The 21,208-nt window shown below is 42.2% G+C and overlaps 1 protein-coding gene across 1 annotated transcript; it reads left to right on the forward strand.

Moving 5' to 3' along the window:
• The first annotated feature begins 1,421 nt into the window (after window positions 1-1,421).
• LOC134205366 (SCY1-like protein 2) lies at window positions 1,422-20,956 on the forward strand. The gene is made up of 6 exons (XM_062680567.1): window positions 1,422-1,684; window positions 1,746-2,351; window positions 2,478-2,686; window positions 2,812-3,484; window positions 18,520-18,901; window positions 18,967-20,956. Exons 1-6 carry the CDS (start codon window positions 1,558-1,560, stop codon window positions 19,331-19,333), a joined length of 2,364 nt encoding a protein of 787 aa, XP_062536551.1. The 5' UTR covers window positions 1,422-1,557; the 3' UTR covers window positions 19,334-20,956.
• The last annotated feature ends 252 nt before the right edge of the window (window positions 20,957-21,208 follow it).

Consider the following 21,208-nt stretch of genomic DNA (forward strand, 5'->3'; position numbering starts at 1 on the left):
CGGTAAGATGTCCCTGATGCAAGAAGCTGCTGTGGACCGTGTTCTAGCAAAGTTCGGAATGCAAGAGTGCAATCCCGTCAAGACTCCAATGGAGAAGGGCTGTCTCCTACCGGCGCGATCTGTAAATCCTGTGTCGCATCCGTACCGTGAGTTGCTGGGCAGCCTTATGTACACAATGTTGTGTGTCCGACCCGACATATGCTATGCGGTTGGATACCTGGGGCGCTTCCAAAATCAACCTGGTGAAACTCACTGGCAAGCGCTGAAGAGAGTAGTTCGGTACATGAAGGGTACGAAGAACCTCAAACTTCAGTACAAGCAGCACAAGGACGCTGAGGCATTAGTCGGATACGCAGACGCTGACTGGGCGTCGGACACTGAAGATAGAAAATCTATTAGCGGCTACATTTTCAAGGTTTATGGTAACACCGTGTCCTGAGGCTAGCCGCAAGCAACAAACCGTTGCGCTATCGTCGTGCGAAGCAGAGTATGCAGCCTTGAGTGCCGCGGCTTCCGAAGGGCTGTGGCTGCACGAATCCTCCAGGACCTCAAACAAGTCCAACCGGATATGGCGTTCAAAATTTTTGAAGACAACCGTGGCTGCATTTCAATGGCCGCCAATACGGAGAACAAGCGTGTTAAGCACATTGATGTGAAGCACCACTTTCTTCGCGACCACGTAGCACAAGGACGACTTACAATTGAAGCAATTGGTACAGCAAATCAGATAGCGGACACGTTCACCAAACCCCTGGAACCTGGACGTTTCCGCGAACTAAGGACCCTCCTAGGACTTACCGATTCAGGGGGGGTGTTGGAGTAAATCGGCAACAAAGTATGCTGATGACCTCCTTGGAGACCGAAGGCCTCCATAGCAACATAAGTTTTATTGAATAAACAATTGTAGCAAATTTTCATTCCTGTTCAAGCTCTCCACCGAACAAGTTTAATAAATAGTTTTCTGCTGTTAAACTGCTGTTCTATTTTATTCCGACCATCAAGACAAGGCCAGTAAACGTCAAAAATTTTGAGGAACGAAAGAGAAAGAGATGTTTCCGTGCAGTGCCCTATAGGGCACTGCACGGACTGCTTCGTCTCTTTCTCGCTGCAAAGAAATTTGAAAACAACAAGGCCAGTAAACGTCAAAATATATGAGGAACGAAAGAGAAAGATATGTTTCCGTGCAGTGCCCTATATGGGCACTGCACGGAAACATATCTTTCTCTTTCGTTCCTTATATATTTTGACGTTTACTGGCCTTGTTGTTTTCAAATTTCTTTGCAGCGAGAAAGAGAAGAATAAGCAGTCCGTGCAGTGCCCTATCGTGCAGTGCTGTATCAGAAACATAGGTGGCAGCATGATCAGTAAAAAGAACATTAGCTTGCGGGTTTTAAATTTTGATTCGTAAACTTCGTTCAGAAACTGTCATTGTGCTGTCACATCTCCTATAAAAAGCAAAAGCAAATGCAATTTACTTTTTGTGCTGGACAAAACTTTGCAGATTTTATTTCCATTTTTCGTAGTTCAACACGAATCTGATTCGACGTAGTTTTGCTCATGGAGGTTTTCAATAAGCTTTACACTTCCGTAACACAAACAGTGTCTCAGCTGTCCTCTGTTCTACCAGGAAATCCAGTGACGAGAGAATACGACATAACTGGACATATTGCAAGTGCAGGAAGGGGTGAGTAATTCTATGAAAAATGTCGAAAGTTCCTCTGAAAAATGTTGTTTTCGTGCTTCAGGATGTATGTGGAAAATCTACTCGGGTACGAAAAAATCAACCGGACAGGAAGCATCAATCTTCCTTCTAGAGAAAAGACTGTTCGAGCGATATTCCAAAGAAGACCGAGAAGAGATCTTCGAAATTGCCCGGAGGGGAGTGACACAGATAACGAAAATCCGTCACCCACAAGTGCTGACTGTGCAGCATCCACTGGAAGAGAGTCGGGAAAGCTTTGCCTTCGCCACGGAACCAGTGTATGCCAGTTTGGCCAATGTGCTCGGCGACACAACGAACATCCCAGCGCACGTCATTTCTGAACTGGGGAGCTACAGTTTGTACGAGACGGAAATTAAGTACGGACTGTTGCAACTGATCGAAGGGATCCAGTTTATACACAATGAAACTAAGCTAATCCACCGGAACATCAGTCCGCACAGTGTGGTGCTGAATTCACATGGAATTTGGAAAATCTTCGGCTTCGATTACTGCACAAGCGTTGAAAGTGCCAATCGATACGATTACAATCCAAATCAGAATATCCTGGCCATTCCATGTTTGGAGTACACCGCTCCCGAGTGTGCCCTTGAAAACGGGTATTCATCGCGTGCGGATTATTATGCGCTAGGTATGTGAAACATTGGAAAAATATAATTGGGAAAAATGCCATTCATGGATTATTTTTTACTCTATTTAATTATAATCAAAATAAAGCAATTAGAGGCATTGATTATACATTCTATTTACATTTTAGGTGTTCTCATAGGTGCAATATATGCGAAAAAGTGTAATCCATTCAAAACATTTGGGCGAGACTACACGGCTTTCAAGAAGCACGCTCAAGAGTTGCGCTCTGGAAAGTGTCCAAATCTGATGAACGTTCCACAGGCTATTCGGAATAACGTTGAGAAGTTACTGACGGCCAGTCCCGAGAGGAGACCAGATTTGGTACAGCTAAGCAAGGTAATAATATACGATTTATTATAATGTTTCCAATGGATGTGGACAGCCATGGCGATTTTTCATTCCAAGACTACTGAATTTAATATTGGTAAATTCTCATATGACTCTTCTAACATTTCTTACAGGTTCCTTACTTTGACGACATAGGAGTAAAAAGCCTAAGCTATTTGGATACTCTCTTCCAACGAGACAATCAAGATAAAGCCAAATTTTACAAAGGTTTGCCGCAGATAATTAAAATGCTACCAGCCCGCATCAATCTGCATAGGATACTGCAATGCCTCGTTAAAGAATTCATACACCCCACCATGATACCGTTCGTGTTACCGAATGTTCTGTTGATTGCCGAAAGCTGCAGCAAAGCAGAGTACGAAAAGCACATCTTTCCCCACATCAAATCCATCATGAGCTTACAAGACCCCGTCCAAATATTGCTCATTTTCATGCAAAACATGGAACTTCTGCTGAAACTGACGTCGCCCAACGATGTAAAGCTCTACGTGCTCCCAATGGTGTACAAAGCTTTGGAGTCGAGTTCTACCCAAGTGCAGGAACTTTGTCTGGCGGTTCTCCCATCGTTCGCAAATCTGATCGACTATCCTTCCATGAAGAACTCGCTCTTGCCACGAATCAAACATCTATGCGCGAAGAGCAGCGTGTCTTCAGTTAGAGTGAATTGTCTTTTGTGCGTGGGTCAGCTATTGCCGCAACTTGACAAATGGTTGGTTTTGGACGATATCCTGATGTTCCTGCCGACCGTTACTCCTCGTGAGCCGGCGGTCATAATGGCCATCATTGGTATGTATAAAAACAATGGTTTGCAGCGTCATCTAGCGTACTGGTTTCGTGGGATCAAACACCACCAAAGGCAGTGGTTACCCTCCAATACATTTTTCGAACTAAATCTAACATATATATAGGCAATTAATTTTGAATGGACTGTAATGTTTTTGTTAAAAGAAGAACTTATGTTATTTTAACTACTAATGATACATGTTTTATAACAACCTCTGTTATAAAAAAAAATGATGTAACAAAATAACAAGCTATAATATAAATCTGTTATCATCTACTGGTCGGGTTGGGGGGATCCGATAAAGGAAGCAGCCCCTAAAGCCCGTAAAAGTTCGAATGTAGACGATGTAGAAGGGAGCTGAGAAGAAGAATAAAACCAGGTGAAGGGAGGAGAAGAAAGCTCAAAAGGAGGCAGAAAGAAAGCGGAAACTGCCGCTGCCGTGCTGATATCGTTGAAAGTGGTCCTCAACGAGTGTCGAATAGACTAGTGCCGTAGTAAGAGATGAGACAGAACATCAAAGTAGAATATAGAAAGCAGTCTTTGACCTTGCAGCATTGTAAGAAGGTTCCTGAATCTTCACAATTGATACATATCCGTATTTTAGACTCATCCGGACCGGCGAATGAGATCCCCAGAACCTGATGCCCTTTGTCATTCAGATTGCCCGGGGTAAAAATTCTCAGCGTTTTTGCTAAGGTTGTGTCAAAACTCTATAATAATAATAGATTGATTTATTTCATACTAGCAACATCGTTTCGCCTAAAATAGATTTATTCTCTGCTTAGTTCTCGAGTTATGCAGAAATTTCTGTTTCATGTTTCTGTATGGGAGGCCTCCTTTCCAAGGGAGGGAGGGGTCTCGAACCTTCTTAAGAACCTTTCCCGCTCCCAAAAAATTTCTGCACACAAATTTTCATGCGGATCCGTTCAGTAGTATCGGAGTCTATAGTTTGCGTTCATCTTCCAAGCAGTACAGTCGCGTTTTGCTGGAAGCCGCACGATTATATTTTCTATCGCTTTAGTTTTGCGTCATCTATCGTTTCGCGTTCTTCTCTCGTCGCGAATAGTGTTGCGATGAACATTAGACGCGAAAACACGTTTCGCATTGATTATGCGAACGTGCCGAAGAAGCCGTCTTTCGAAAAGCTTCACGATTTTGTTGGGTCCACATTAGGCATACAAAGCGAGCAAGTTGTCCGACTGCAGCCAAGTAGAGCACTCGGTTGTGCATTTGTGAAGGTCATCAACCTGGAACTAGCCCAAAACATCGTTGCTGAGCACGACAACAAGCACGAGACGGAGGTTGATGGCAAAGTCTACAAACTACGTATCACACTCGAAGATGGGGCTGTAGAGGTGAAGCTGACCGATCTGTCGGAGGATATAACAAACGAGCAGATATCCGAGTTTCTCAGCGCCTACGGAGAGGTGCTCTCAATTTGCGACCAGGTATGGGATAGCAAATATCTCTTCGCTGGGCTACCGACGGGTACTCGGATTGTAAGAATGTTGGTGAAGCGCAACATAAAAAGCTACATAACAATAGACGGGCAGACGACGAATATAGTTTACTTCGGGCAGCTACACACCTGTAAATACTGTAGCGAATTCGTACACAATGGCATCACATGTGTACAGAATAAGAAACTACTTGTACAGAAATCCTACGCCAATGTGACAAAATAGACGACATCGATTCCTACTGCACCAAAGCCCGGTCCATCAAAGCCCAAGCCGTCGTTCGCGAAGCTGTTTACAGCAAAGCCAAGAGAAACGAACGTACAATCCCAGCCGCTGTCTACAAAGAGAGCAAACGCGAACGATTTACCTGCCGCCGCGAAGCCGCCCGCTTCGAGCTCTACAACTACAACCACGAACTAGGGCTGTGCAAATATCGATAAAATCGATAATATCGATAAAATCGATAATATCGATATTATCGGAAGAAATTTATCGATATGATATCCGATATCATTGAACTAAAATATCGCCGATATCGATAAATTTTTGAAATCGACTTATAAAATGATATAAAATGACAATTAAATCAACTGAAAACTACATACACTGGCTCTCCGACTACATCCTTTAAAACATATGTAGCAAATTAACCACATTTTTTAAAATGTACATTGTATCTAGTGTTGAGAATTTGGGCTCATCAGTACCCACTAAAACGCATGAATGATTAAGCTTACAAAACCCTCGACATGAAAAAATCATTCATAATAAACCACAGGCGGTGAAAGTTATTTCATGAAAATCATTGTCGTTTGCGGTGTTTTACCGAGATGGATAAGAGCGACTAAATGTTTGGGATGACAAATTAGAGTTACAAACGTGATAAAATCGGTAGTTGACAAACTCGGGTAAACACTATTTTTTTTTATTTATCGAATATCGATTCGATATCCGATATTTCCCAACACGATATATCGCCGATACCGATATATCACCAAATGAATATCGTCGATATCGATAAACCTCCATTGTGCACAGCCCTACCACGAACGTCCAAAAGCCGACAAAAGAAAGTCTTGTCGAGCAAAGCAGCAATCTCATGCCCCGCCGGCGCTCCAACAGACCGTTCTGTCATCAAGCCGAGTTTCTATGCGTCCAGCTAGCGATGGAAACGAAACCGACATCTCTTCGGGCTCAACAAGCAGCAAGCGTCATGGTGGTCGTCCGCCGGGTAAGAAGCTTCGGCACAACCATAGGAACGAGGCAAACGAGGAGGGAGATTCGGTTTTGTAATGACTTTCAACAGCTATAACATCGCCACAATAAACATCAATACCATAGCAAACACGACCAAACTAAATGCCCTCCGAACCTTTCTTCGAATGCTGATATCGATACAAGTTTAGGCTATCTATCTCCAATGGTCACTTTCCTTCATGCTGGAAGACTGCTAACATGTTTCCTGTTCACAAAAAGGGAAATAGACGAGACGTGGATAACTATAGAGGAATAACGTCTCTGTGCTCCATTTCTAAGCTGTTCGAACTTGTAATCATGGAACCTCTGCTTTCTCACTGCAAACATTGTTTGTCTGAAGACCAACATGGGCTTACGATCGGCCTCTCCACAACTTCTAACTTGTTGTGCCTCACTTCATATATTACGGAATTCATGAATGACAGGGCGCAAACTAGGCTGACCAGATCATTTCGGTGATAAAACGGGACAAACGCGCTTGCAAAACGGGACAGGGTTAAGACAGGCATTTTCATCTTTTCGTCATAGTATCGAAAACAAAAAAAAATCGTAAGCTCAAGAGAAACGTTCTTCATAGTTGAGTTCTTGGAGATTGGCGTTGCTTTTGTTGGTTTAGCCTAATGTGACCAGTAAGCGTCCTGCGAAACGCGGGACGCCTATATGGATTGCGTCACAGGCTTGAAAATGGATCCTCCAAAAATGCATTTCGCATAGATTTTAGCCCAAAAAATGGAAAATATGTGTAAGGCTGTATGAATTGTAATAAATCTGCAAAACGAAGTTGAAAAATGCAACGTCACATTAGTTTAGACGACGATGGACGGATATACCTGCCGTGTCCCCATGTAAAAAAAACTTGAATAAAATCCAAGAGCTTTGGAAATTTCAAAATTTATGGACTTAATTTTCATTTTCCTTGTAAGAAATTAGAACTATTTTAGAGTGAATCATTCACCACCATAACCTTATATTGTATAAGGTTAGTTGTGGAAAAATACTAAACTACAAATATTTCACTCTCAAACACGAAGGCAAAGAAAATTACGCAACTCTCAACATTTGAAATTTTATTTTAATTTACTCTTAGACATGCATTAGTGATTTTATTATTGGCCAATATCAAGAACTTTTCCAATTCTGCTTAAGGAAGTACTAAGGAAGGTCTTAGGAAGTTCTAAGGCTAAGAAAAAATGCCAAAAGACAAATGCGAAAAGAGCAATAGGGCGGGATTATTGATTTTCCGTGCCAAATCCCTTTTTCATAAATATAAGTGGGAACAAATCTTAAAATAAGAATAATAATAATCTCAACAAGGAAAGAACATTGATAAAATGTAATTTAAACTATTTCCATGAATATGATTGGGACATGAGAATAAATGTCAAATCTAATCCATTCACAGTCTTTTTTTTATCGAAATTGATTTAAATGATGCTAAAAGTAGCCTCACGCTCACACCTCGGAAATCTTGTCCATTGATTTGTGCCCATGTGCTCCCAAAAAACGGGACTCATGCGATTTTGTCGCGAACGATAAAAAAATCCTGGGCAATACTTCGGTTTCCAGCTCGGACTCTCGGAGATTTCCGCCTGATTGTGTTTTAAATCGGGTCGAATTTCTAATTTTTCATAACAGAATCCTAGGGAAAACTCGTCCATACGCATGGGAGCGAAATTTGAGATAAGCTCCTGATGTGTAAACTACCCTTAAAGTACGTGTGCACAATAAATATAAATATTTAATCCGACCAAATTTTCCCTCGGTTTGAAACTGCTTTAAACTCGATTTTGTTCAGTTGATTTATAAATTATTTTTTGCAATTCCTGATCATAATACCTGGTTTACAGTTCGTCTTTGAGTGATAAAACGGCCTACTTTTCCATACCAACGAAATGGGTGCTTTAATGAACATTATGCAACTCAAATGGGTTGCATAATATTCATTATAACACTCATTTGGGTGCTATAATGAAAAACCAACATCAGAACAGTAATTACATGACTACATTTTGCTGAATTAGCTTGGGTAAGTGTCGGCAAGCCTCGTTGGATAAACGTACAACTCGTGCTGAAAAAATCATCTTTTTGCAACTTGTTGCACAAACTACTATTTTGCAATTCCTGATCATAATACCTGGTTTACAGTTGTCATTTGAGTGATAAAAAGGCCTACTTTTCCATACCAACAGAATTTTCAAGCTATGCAATTTGGCACGATAAGATGGAATCTTATTGTTCTCTGCCGCAACATAATTTATTGGCATGAATGATCATGAGGAGTAAATTCGATTGTACAATTTGGTATAGATTTATCATATTAAAGCCCATTTTCGTCATTGCAAAATAGCGTGTGCAACTCGTTGCAAAACTCGATTTTTTCAGCAATCGTAGATTTATCCAACTCGGCAAGCCTCGTTGGATAAACGTACAACTCATGCTGAAAAATCATCTTTTGCAACTAGTTGCACAAACTACTATTTCATGACGTCGTTTTTATAGTGAATGATTTCGAAATATTCAAAATTATTCAGAAAGACTTTAATCTGAACATTAGAATGTCTGTCCCTGCGCTTTATTTTATTGACGTTGAGGCGTGACCTGATTTTCAGGAAATACTTGTTTTCCAAGTTACTAATTTCGATCAATCCACTAATGAAATTGGCCACATTTTAATGCCTCCGGAATAAGCAGAAAAAATAATTCAAATGAAAGTTTATGAAAAAAAACCCGTAGAAGCTCAGATTGTCATTTACTGTGAAAAACCTTTAAAAAAGTTGATCAATAGAAAATACAAAATGACATAGATATAATTGTTTTTAATATAACACTAATAAAATAACATCTCACACTTTTTTTTATAGATTTCGTCCACTTTCTTTGTTGAGAGATGTGCCAGCCGAGGGCTGTAAATCTTTCTGATAAAGACACATAAAAACCCTTTCTTGGTAGGTATTTGATCTCAGATTCCGGCCTTAAAGAATCAATTAAAAAACGTGACAAATTGAGGATTTTTTAGATTGCAACGGGACAGCACAAAAAGATTTAAAAAACGGGACTGTCCCGTTAAAAACGGAACGTATGGTCAGCCTAAGCGCAAACGGACGTAATATATACCGACTTATCCGCCGCTTTCGACAAGCTGAACCACTCTATCGCTATATAAAACTTCAAAACTTGGAATATGTGGTTCTTTCTTAGAATGGCTCCGTACATACATGACTGGACGCCGGTTGTCGGTTTTTGTCGGTGAATGCACATCCCGGCTTCATCGGGAATACCACAAGGAAGCCACCTAGAACCGCTGATTTTCTTATTGTACTTTAATGACGTGAACTTCATAATTAAATGTCCAAGGCTTTCATACGCTGACGATTTGAAGATGTTCCTTCGGATCAACTCGATAAACGATTGTCACTTTTTGCAGAATCAACTACTATTATTTTCTGGCTGGTGTTCCATCAACCGAATGGTGGTCAACCCGATAAAATGCTCTGTGATTACGTTCTCCCGGAGAAAAGAACCAATTAATTTCGATTATAAGCTACTTGACTCCACGATCGAACGGAGGACTCAGGTGAAAGATTTGGGGGTTACCCTCAACTCCCAACTCACGTACAAACTGCACATCTCATATGTCGTGGACAAGGCTTCCAGAGTGTTAGGATTTATCTTTCCTTTACAAGGACTTTTCCGATATTTATTGTCTGAAGTCCTTGTACTCCTCGCTGGTATGTTCTATGTTGGATTACTGCTCCGCAATTTGGAACCCGAACTATAACAACGGTTCCGACAGAATCGAATCGGTGCAACGCCGATTTTTACGTTTCGCACTACGTAAACTTCCATGGAGGGATCCACAACGCCTTCCAAGCTATGAATCGCGATGTCAGTTGATAAATTTGGAACCGCTTCGACACCGTAGGGAGACAACTCGAGTTCTTCTAATTGCTGACATCTTGCAAGGCCGAATTGACTGTAGCTCTATCCTGAATCAAATTAGCATCAACGTCCGTCCCAGAGCACTACGAATCAGCGCAATGCTAAGAATGCCTTTCAGCCGAACTAACTACAGCATGCATGGTGCTATCAGCGGGTTGCAGAGAAACTTCAATCGTGTCTCAGCTTTGTTTGACTTTAACATTCCCCGACAGACGCTGCGCCGCCGTTTCTACCAGTTCTTTTCAGCACAGTAGACTACGTAAAGACTGATACGTTTTGCCTTTCTCGTATACTAAGTATACGGTAAAGGCTATATGATCGCTCCAAAAACAAACTTTTTATAGAAGGCCCGGAGACCCATAGTGTTATATACCAATCGACTCAGTTCGACGAATCGAGGTGATGTCTGTGTGTGTGTGTGTGTGTGTGTGTGTGTGTGTGTGTGTGTGTGTGTGTGTGTGTGTGTGTGTGTGTGTGTGTGTGTGTGTGTGTGTGTGTGTGTGTGTGTGGTGTGCAAAACTACTCAAAAATGTCACTCATTTTTCGGGCACTTATCCTCAACTGATTTGTTCGCAACAAGTTGCATTCGACGCAGAATCCTGTCCCATTGTTTCCTATTTGAAATTGGCCAGATCGAACTATGGGATCGAAAGTTATGGCCAAAATACAAATCCATACAAAAAAATCGCGTAAAAAATGTCACTCATTTATCGGGCACTTATCCTCAACCGATTTGCTCGCAACAAGTTGCATTCGACGCAGAATCCTGTCCCATTGTTTCCTATTTGAAATTGGCCAGATTGAACTATGGGATCGAAAGTTATGGCCAAAATACAAATCCATACGAAAAAATCGCGTAAAAAATGTCACTCATTTATCGGGCACTTATCCTCAACCGATTTGCTCGCAACAAGTTGCATTCGACGCAGAATCCTGTCCCATTATTTCCTATTTAAAATTGGTCAGATCGGACTATGGGATTAGAAGTTATGGCCAAAATACAAATTCATACGAAAAAATCGCGTAAAAAATGTCACTCATTTTTCGGGCACTTATCCTCAACCGATTTGCTCGCAACGACGCAGAATCCTGTCCCATTGTTTCCTATTTGAAATTGGCCAGATTGAACTATGGGATCGAAAGTTATGGCCAAAATACAAATTCATACGAAAAATCGCGTAAAAAATGTCACTCATTTTTGGGCACTTATCCTCAACTGATTTGCTCGCAACAGTTGCATTCGACGCAGAATCCTGTCCCATTGTTTCCTATTTGAAATTGGCCAGATTGAACTATGGGATCGAAAGTTATGGCCAAATACAAATCCACACGAAAAATCGCGTAAAAAATGTCACTCATTTATCGGGCACTTATCCTCAACCAATTTGCTCGCAACAAGTTGCATTCGACGCAAAATCCTGTCCCATTATATCCAATTGAAAATTGGTCAGATCGGACTATGGGATTAGAAGTTATGGCCAAAATACAAATTCATACGAAAAACTCGCGTAAAAAATGTCACTCATTTTTGGTCACTTATCCTCATCCGATTTGCTCGCAACAAGTTGCATTCGACGCAGAATCCTGTCCCATTGTTTCCTATTCGAAATTGGCCAGATTGAACTATGGGATCGAAAGTTATGGCCAAAATACAAATCCATACGAAAAAATCGCGTAAAAGATGTCACTCATTTATCGGGCACTTATCCTCACCCGATTTGCCCGCACCAAGTTGCATTCGACGCAGAATCCTGTCCCATTATTTCCTATTTAAAATTGGTCAGATCGGACTATGGGATTAGAAGTTATGGCCAAAATACAAATTCATACGAAAAAATCGCGAAAAACATGCCACTCATTTTTCGGGCACTTACCCTCAACCAATTTGCTCGCAACGACGCAGAATCCTGTCCCATTGTTTCCCTGTTGAAATTGGCCAGATTGAACTATGGGATCGAAAGTTGCGGCCAAAATACAAATTCATACGAAAAAATCGCGTAAAAAATGTCACTCATTTTTGGGCACTTATCCTCAACCGATTGTTGCATCTGACGTTGCATTCGACGCAGAATCCTTTCCCATTGTTTCCTATTGAAAATTGGCCAGGTCGGACTATGAGATCGGAAGTTATGGCCAAAATACAAATTTATACGTAAAATCGCGTAAAAATGTCACTAATTTTTCGGGCACTTATCCTCAACCGATTTGCTCGCAACAAATTGCATTCTACGCAGAATCCTTTCCCATTGTTTCCTATCAAAATTGACCAGGTCGGACTATGGGATCGGGAAGATTATGGCCAAACCACCTTTTAAAAAAATCAGAAAAGAAAATGTCACCTATTTTTCGATTTACACGCAACAAGTTGCATTCGACGCAGATTCCTGTCCCATTGTTTCCTATTGAAAATTGGCCAGATCGAAATATGGGATCGGAAGCTATGGCCGAAACACCATTTTGCCTTTTGTTTACAAAGTATACAAAAAGGCTAAATGTTCGCTCCAAAACCAAACTTTTACAGAAGACCTGGAGACCCATAGTGTTATATACCAATCGACTCAGCTCGATGAACTGAGATGTTGTCTCTGTGTTTGTATGTATGTGTGTGCGCGCACCAAAAGTGCGAAAAGTTTAGCTCACTTTTTTGGTACTTATTACTTTTTGCCTTTCTTGTGCTACAAAGTTGTACCGAAAGGCTATTATTTCTCTCCGAAAACGAACCATCGGATGCTTCCACACTGATACACTTCCCTCCCTCTTCATACGGGAGTTTGGCAGAAGGACGGTCATGAGATTTATATCATAACAAATATTGCCCTCCGCTCGCTCGATGGGAATGACATTTCCGTTTTCTTTTTGTGTAGTCAGAGCTTCAGTTTAACAAACATCCAAATGTGATATACTTAAAATATATAACTGGGTAAAATAAAACAGGGGTATGTACATCAAAAAGATTGGAAAAGGAAAAAAATTGTCGAAATTCTTATCAGCATATTGTAGATCAAGTTGAAAACCGAACCGAGATCTCGCGTTCTCAACTGGATCTACAATATCTTTGCTTGAAATAATCCGATTTTCAAGTTTTCCGGCCTAGAAGTTTTTCTTTTTTACTCTTAGCTACTAGCTCATCTACTTTCAAGCAAACACATTTTACGAAGGTCGAGAAAGGCACCATCACCGCTAGGTGGATAAATCTGGGTTTTTGTAAAATGTTTTACTTTTAGTTTTGTTTTATATTCGCCCAAATATTTTTTTTTTATCACACCATCATTGGGACAAATTAGTCTTTTGACGTAGCAACAATAATTAAATAAAAGAAGTAGAAATGAACAGCCTGCTTTCCACCAGGCTATAAACATTGTGTGCAATGTAGATCACACTAGAAGGGAAACAGCAATCGCGCTCAAAGAGCATATACAATTTTCAAACGTCGAGAAGAGCCTAGATGGGAGGCTAATCGCCCTGAAGGTACAAAATGCACAACACTTTGTAACGTCTATGCACCGTCCGGCACAGCCCTGCGTGCGGAAAGAGAGCGCTTCTACAGCAATACGTTGGCGTATTACCTGAGCATCCAACCGAACACATATTGCTAGCAGGAGATTTCAACTGTGTTTTGCGGCAATGCGATGCCACAGGCTCCAATTCCAGCTCCGCTCTCCTCGCTACCATACAGCAGCTTCAACTTCTTGACGTTTGGGAAAAAGTATGCCCGAACATAGCTGGTTATACGTACATAACGCATAATTCGTCGTCTCGCCTCGATCGAATGTACGTCAGCCCGAGCCTAAGATCCCATCTGCAGTCAGCTTACACACACGTTTGTTCCTTCACGGATCATAAGGCACTGACCGCTAGAATTTGTTTTCCACATCTTGGACGGGAACCTGGTCGTGAATACTGGTCTCTCCGTCCCCACATTCTGACCGCAGAAAATATAGAAGAGTTCCAAGTGCGCTGGCAATATTGGACTCGAAAGCGTCGTAATTTTCCGTCTTGGATGCTGTGGTGGTTGTCGTGTGCGAAACCGAAAATAAAATCGTTTTTCCGGTGGAAATCGAAGGAAGCCTTCGACTCCTTTCATCGAGCACATCATCAACTATATGTTTAATTACGGCTAACATACGACAACTATCACCATAATCCAGCACTGCTGTCAGTGATAAATCGGATAAAGACACAAATGTTAAGTCGGCAACGCAATTTCTCCCAGTCATCCATGCGCATCAGTGAGACCCTTGTATCCGGGGAGCCGATGTCTGCGTTTCATCTAGGCGAAAGGCGGAAAAAGAACGATCATAACACAGCTACGGGATGACAACAACGACATTATCGATAGATCCGAAACCATCGAAAGGCACCTGCTTGAATTCTACCGTGCGCTATATTCCGCTGATGTGAGAGAAGAAGTGGATGACAACACATTTTGTGCGGAAGGGTGATCCCGAGAACGATCCGACGAACAACCAATGCATGGAGGAAATAACACCAGCTGACATCTTCGAAGCAATCAAAACGAGCAGCCCGAACAAATCTCCCGGAGGAAACTCTATACCACTTGAGTTCTACCTCAGAACATTTGAACTTATATGGAAAGAACTAACATTGGTCATGAATGAAGCGCTTGCTGGAGAATTCCAGCCCGAATTCGTCGACGGCGTGATCGTTCTGGTGAAGAAAAAAGGAAATGATCAAACGGCACATGCATATCGCCCGATATCTCTCTTAAACTGCGACTATAAAAAATTTTCCCGGGTTCTGAAGCAGCGTCTCGAAAACGTTATGCGAACACACCATGTGATCAGTGATAGCCAAAAATGCTCTAATTTTGGTCGCAATATATTTCAAGCTACTCTTGCTATCAAGGACCGCATAGCATATCTGAAAAAATCAAAACAACGGGGACTGCTGGCTTCTTTCGATCTTCGGCACGCTTTTGATCTCGTGGATCGCTCGTTCATTGCTCGGAACATGTGCTCACTCGGCTTCGATCCAAATTTCGTACGCTTGCTCACCAATATAGGAGAACTCTCATCGTCACGGCTCATTGTTAATGGACATCTACCAGAACCGCTCCCAATCGAGAGATCGATTCGACAAGGGGACAAGGGGGCATCTGTTCGTGTTATACCTGCACCCTCTAATGAAACGACTCGAGATGCTGGGTGGGCCAGATTTCGTGGTTGCGTATGCCGATGATGTGTCGGTGATGTCCACATGCAGAACAAAGCTCGATTGTATGAGGGAAACATTCCATCTCTTCGAACGCGTGTCTGGCGCCAAGCTAAGTTTGACGAAATCATCGTCGATATCAGTTGAGTACACGGATGATATGCCACTCACTATACCATGGCTGCGGAGTGAAAACACTGTTCGCATCTTGGGAGTAACCTTTGCAAACTCCGTTCGCTTGATGAATAAGCTGAATTGGAATGAGCTAGTGGTATCTCGCTTCGATTCTCTCACCGAATGCTGTACACATCGCAAAGCTGACGGCGACGATGGGTTTTTTCCTCTGGCGTGGAATTCCAGCAAGGGTGCCAATGCATCAGCTCGCGTGGAATTTAAAATCTTGAGGTATGCAACTACATTTGCCTGATTTTAAATGCAAAGCTCTACTCTTAAACAGGCATATGAATGATATCGATTCCCTTGCTTTTTACAAATCCCTCCTCTCCCAAGTCAATCCCAACCCACCCGCATACTGTCCATGTCACTCCTGACTCCCAACCCACCCGCAGACTGTCCAGATCACTCCTGGCGGAATCCAAGTTTCAAAGTGCTCGCGTTTTCGGGGGCACACCACTCGATACGGAAGCAACGCACAACTGTCGTTTTGTTGATTTAGTTTTGCTGCGTCGCAGCATGCGTGAATTGGCCAAAGCCGCGATAGAGCGATCGAAAACCAGAGGAGCTAAAGTCTTAGCCCGTCAACGATACGCGGCTCTTGAGAAGGAAGTAAACGCTCATGTCGACGGGACAAGCGAGCGTGGGCAGACTCTCTGGCCGACGAAGGAGAGAGAGCCGCCGCAACCGGGACATTCGCCTCCTCAACGATATCTCATGACGCTTAAGCGGGGCGAAGATGAATGCAACGATGCCTGTGAAAGACGCGAATGATAAATTATTGACCGACCCAACTGACCAGCTGAAACGTTGGTTCGAGCACTTCGAACAACTTTTTCAAGTGCCAGCCAGACCATCACCACCTCGGCATGATCTGCCTAGGATCCGACGTATAACACGCGTCAATACCGAAGCTCCATCACTGCTAGAGATTCAAACAGCCATCCAAAGCATGAAATCGAATAAAGCCCCAGGGGTCGATCGCATATCAGCCGACATGCCTAAAACTGACCCCATGACATTCGCTCAACTACTGCATCGTTTATTTCGTAATATCTGGGACAGCACAACTTTCCTGGTCAACTGGATGCAAGGTGTCCTAGTGAAAGTGCCTAAAAGGGTGACCTGACTGTATGCGATAATTGGTGAGGCTCTATGTTGCTGCGTACCATTCTCAAAGTTCTGTGCAAAATTATCCTAGCCCGGATTCAGGAGAAGATCGATGCAATCTCCGGCGGCAGCAAGCCGGATTCCGTGCCGGAAGATCCTGTGTGGGACCATATTGTCACGCTCCGCATCATTCTGGAGCAGGTCAACGAATTCCAAGAGTCCTTTACTTGGTATTCATTGACTACGAAAAAGCTTTCGACCGTCACAATCACGAGAATATGTGGGGCGCCCTGAGACGCAAAGGAGTTCCTGAGAAAATCATCGGTTCATCGAGGCACTCGTAGAGTGCTGCACAATGGGTCTTGGTCCGACCCTATCCGGGTCATAGCTGGTGTGAGGCAAGGATGTATTCTATCACCGTTACTGTTCCTCATCGTAATCGACGAGATTCTGGTAGATGCGATTGACCGTGAACCAAACCGCGGGCTGTTATGGCAGCCTATAACCATGGAGCACCTAAATGACTTCGCATTGGCGGATGATGTTGCACTCCTCGCGCAACGGCGCTCTGATATATGACGGATAAAGAAAGCAAGGGCTGCCTTTGCGAGTTTAAGAAATATCTGAAAAAACAGGCAGATAAGTGAACGCAACCAAATACGAATTTTCAACTCTAACGTGAAATCTGTGCTGTTATACGCTAGCGAAACATGGTGTGTATCAGTGGAGAACACTCAACGGCTGCAGGTGTTCATTAACAGATGCCTGCGGTATATAATTCGGGCCTGGTGGCCTCAGACAGAACTGGATCTCAAACAACGAGCTCCATCGTCGTTGTCACCAGAGGCCGATAGCAACAGAAATTCGGGATCGGAAGTGGGGCTGGGTCGGCCACACTCTACGTAGGGGCGGAAACGGAATCTGTAAACAAGCATTAGACTGGAACCCAGCGGGACATCGCAGCAGAGGCAGATCCAGAGGCTCATGGCAGCGAAGCCTCAATAAAGAAATAAAAGAAGTCGACCGAAATCTATCCTGGCAACAGGTTAAAGCGATAGCCGGGCAACGCTCAGGATGGAGATCTTTCAAGTCGGTGCTTTGCACCACCGGAGGTGTACAGGATCCTTAAGCAAAAAAAGCAGCATGCGTGAAAAAATAAAAATGACAGTTGTGCTTTGCTTCCGTATCGAGTGGTGTGCCCCCGAAAACGCGAGCACTTTGAAACTTGGATTCCGTCAGGAGTGCCCTTAAAGCTGATCCTTTCCAACTATCCTTTACTCCCTCCACTGATCCAAGAACATCCATCCGCCAATAATATTCACTAATTTTACGTTGAGCAAACAGAAGAACAGAGAATTGGCAACAAATTTGGACAAATATTGCAATGCGAGGTATGTCTTCAACCTAGCGTAGCACCCTCTACCTTCTGGTGAACGCAAAACTGGATCATCGGAGACTGATGTTCCGAATAAACAGGGCCGACGGAGAAAACTGCCTGCACTGCAACGGTGCACTTGAGACACTTGAACACAAACTCAGCAAATGTGTACGAGTCCAAGCAGCTTGGAGTTTGCTGCAAGGCAACATTTCATCATTGCTCAATGGATGGCGAAGACTTTCGATAGGAGAGCTCCTGCGACCCAAACTATTAGGGATAATGAAATGGAAAAAGTTAAAAAATTTGAAAATATTTATTCAATATGTCTTCTTTATTGCACAATGTAATAATGCTATAGATATAGGATCTCTAGAATTTGAAATTCAACACGCTTAAGTAATAATTTTGTAAATTAATTTTTATCTTATGCACAAATAAACAAATTTTACAAAAAGTCTATAAGGTTCAGACAGACAGAAATTCATTTTTATGTATATAGATAATAAGATTAACCGTTCCTATATTGCTATCCTACACTCTATTCCAGGCATCTACAAAGTAGCCGCAAATCACGAAATGCTTGGAATTCCGAAAGAGTTTGCCGCCAATAAAGTCCTTCCCTTCATGTGGCCCTTATCGATTGAGAACGGCTTAACTCTGCAGCAGTATAATGTGATTATGGCTTTCATAACTGAACTGTCTCAAAAAGTTCAATCGGAACACACTAGAAAATTGGAACAGTTGAACACGGGTGGAACCGATAACAATCCATTGCAATATGACATCTTGGCACCATCCAAGGCCGATAATAACCACGAGGATAAACATATCGGTATCATGACCAAGGATTTCGTTGATAAGGCAAAGATTGAAAAGCCCGCACCATCAAAACCACTAACGCTTAGCGAAATAAAACCCATAGAAAATAGGTAACTTGCAAACATCTTGGGGAAATTCAGAATTCCATACTAACTCAACAAAAATATCATTTCAGCGTTCCCAAAATTAGTGCACCGGTGTCCACCTCGATGAATGCGACATTCTCCCTATCCACGCAACCATTCGCGCCTCCGCCGCAATCAACTTTCCAGCCAATGTCGACATGGCAGCCACAGCAACGACCTTTGGCGTCTCAGTACAATGCCGGGGGAATGGGTTTCAACGCCAGTCAACCCAAAGCCCCCATGGATCAGTTCCAGGCGCTTTTACCGCCAACGACCGGTAGCAATTATCTGAATAACAACAGTCAAACGAAAACCCCGCTGCTTCAGCCTACGAACAGTTCGTGGAGCACCAGTACGGGTACTAGTCAGGGTAGTAGTATACTATCGAAAGAGGATATATTAGAATTTTTGAAGTAAGCGATGTGCAAGACCTGTTAATTCGGTACGGGTATGATACATTCCATTGGGCCGGGGTTCTGTTGATTCGCACCAAGGTCAAATTAAAAATAACCCAATTTTGGCAAAAGTTTTCGTGTAGCAGTTTCAATTGAACATTAATCGTATCGGATGTTATCTACCACAATGAATGAGGTTATTATTTGGCATTTTGTGCTGTTTCGCAGAATCCTAACCATTTGTACTTAATTCCATGTAGCATTTTATATCACAGATCTTACGACTACTTACTATTATTACTTAAGTAACGAGTCGTGGCCACTGATTATTTGAGAGAATATTTCAATTTTTGTTAGTGTTTATTTCCTCGAAATGTTTTACAGTTTGGATCATCTGACTATACGTGTAATATGGTAGCATTATAACTAGAAAAATTAAGACAATTGTAAATAAGGCATGTAGTTGGGTTGCGTAGATGTTTTAGACTGCATTTGTTATTATTGTCATCTACTCACCGGCAGCAGCATATCATACAATCGATCGAAACGTCTCAGATCGAGACCAGCTGTGGCAGCTAATGCACGAACACGGATTTCCGGATAATCTGACACGGTTTATCAAGGCGATGACGAATCGGGTGATGTCGTAGGGGCATTCTCGGGTCCATGGTATTTCGTGTCAGCTATTCAACATCGCTTCGGAAAGAGTAATACGAAGGGCTGGGCTTCACACGAGTTGTACGATTTTCACGAAGTCCGGCTCCGCCGACAACATTGATATTATGGCACGTAACTTGGAGAAGATGGAGGAAGCCTACATCAGTCTAAAGAGGGAAGCTAAGCGGATCGCACTAGACATACAAAGTACATGATAGGAAAAGGTTCAAGAGAAGACAATAGTGACGAAATCGAGGTGGTAGTAGAATTTGTGTAGTTGGGCTTACTGGTGAGTGCCGAAAATGATACAAGGGCAAGGTAGATCGATCTAGTAGAAGATGACTTGCAGACCCTCCGTAGACTGTGTGGTTGGCGACGTGTAGCCATGGACCGAACCGAATTGAGAAGACTTATGTACTGCACAGGCCACTTGAATCAATAAAGTTAGTATTGTACATACAATGTAAATGTTTAGACTTTTAAATTGAATCATTCACTAGCTTTGGAAATTAGATACTTTCAATACAAAAACAGGGCAACTATCTACTGCCGCCATACGCATATTTATTCCATGTTTGCTGGTATTTCCCATGTACATGGGGCAGCTATGCCTATAACGGCAGTCAAGTGGAGATTCAAAATCATATTGAAAAAAAAAAAACATTACACCCGATTCTTTTTTTTACACGGGGGATGCGTTCCGTGTAAAAAGTTTTCAGTTCCAAATTTGAAAATCCGTGTAAAAAAGTTTTATGATTTCTCGACGAATCATGCAAAATGGAGCAACTTTGCAAAAAATTTGTATGGGATTTTTTTTTACACGACCGTGTAAAAACAGAATCGGGTGTATTCAATATTCAAACGCCATAAAGGAGCAACATTGGTTAATCGAATATAAATGCAAATAGGAAATAAAACTTATTGTTGACTGTATAATTTATTTATCACTGTATGTTATGTCAAATAAAATATAGATACATACCTAAAACCCATTCTTTCACAGTTCAATTTTTTTTTTGATTGTTTAAAATCGTTAGGCGTATCTTCTAGTAGATGAAGGCAAATAACTTTGATTCTGGTAGGTGCAGTTGACACGTCCCTATTAAAGATGGTTCGGCGCGCGCGTGCTGCCCCGACCCATTTCCTGTTGTAGTCATCGAATAGAGGCTCCAAAATGAACAACTTTTATTAAACGAGAACCACTTTCTCGGGAAGCTTAAAATACTGGTAAAATCAACGA

This window comes from Armigeres subalbatus, chromosome 1 (assembly GCF_024139115.2).
Source record: "Armigeres subalbatus isolate Guangzhou_Male chromosome 1, GZ_Asu_2, whole genome shotgun sequence".
NCBI lineage: Eukaryota > Metazoa > Arthropoda > Insecta > Diptera > Culicidae > Armigeres > Armigeres subalbatus.

What these genes read in the sequence shown, in the direction of transcription:
- LOC134205366 (XM_062680567.1), top strand. Translation starts at nt 1,558, where the DNA reads ATGGAGGTTTTCAATAAGCTTTACACTTCCGTAACACAAACAGTGTCT. An exon ending in TATTGCAAGTGCAGGAAGGG is followed by an intron (nt 1,685 to 1,745) that starts GTGAGTAATTCT and finishes TTCGTGCTTCAG; the next exon opens with GATGTATGTGGAAAATCTAC. An exon ending in ATTTGGTACAGCTAAGCAAG is followed by an intron (nt 2,687 to 2,811) that starts GTAATAATATAC and finishes CATTTCTTACAG; the next exon opens with GTTCCTTACTTTGACGACAT.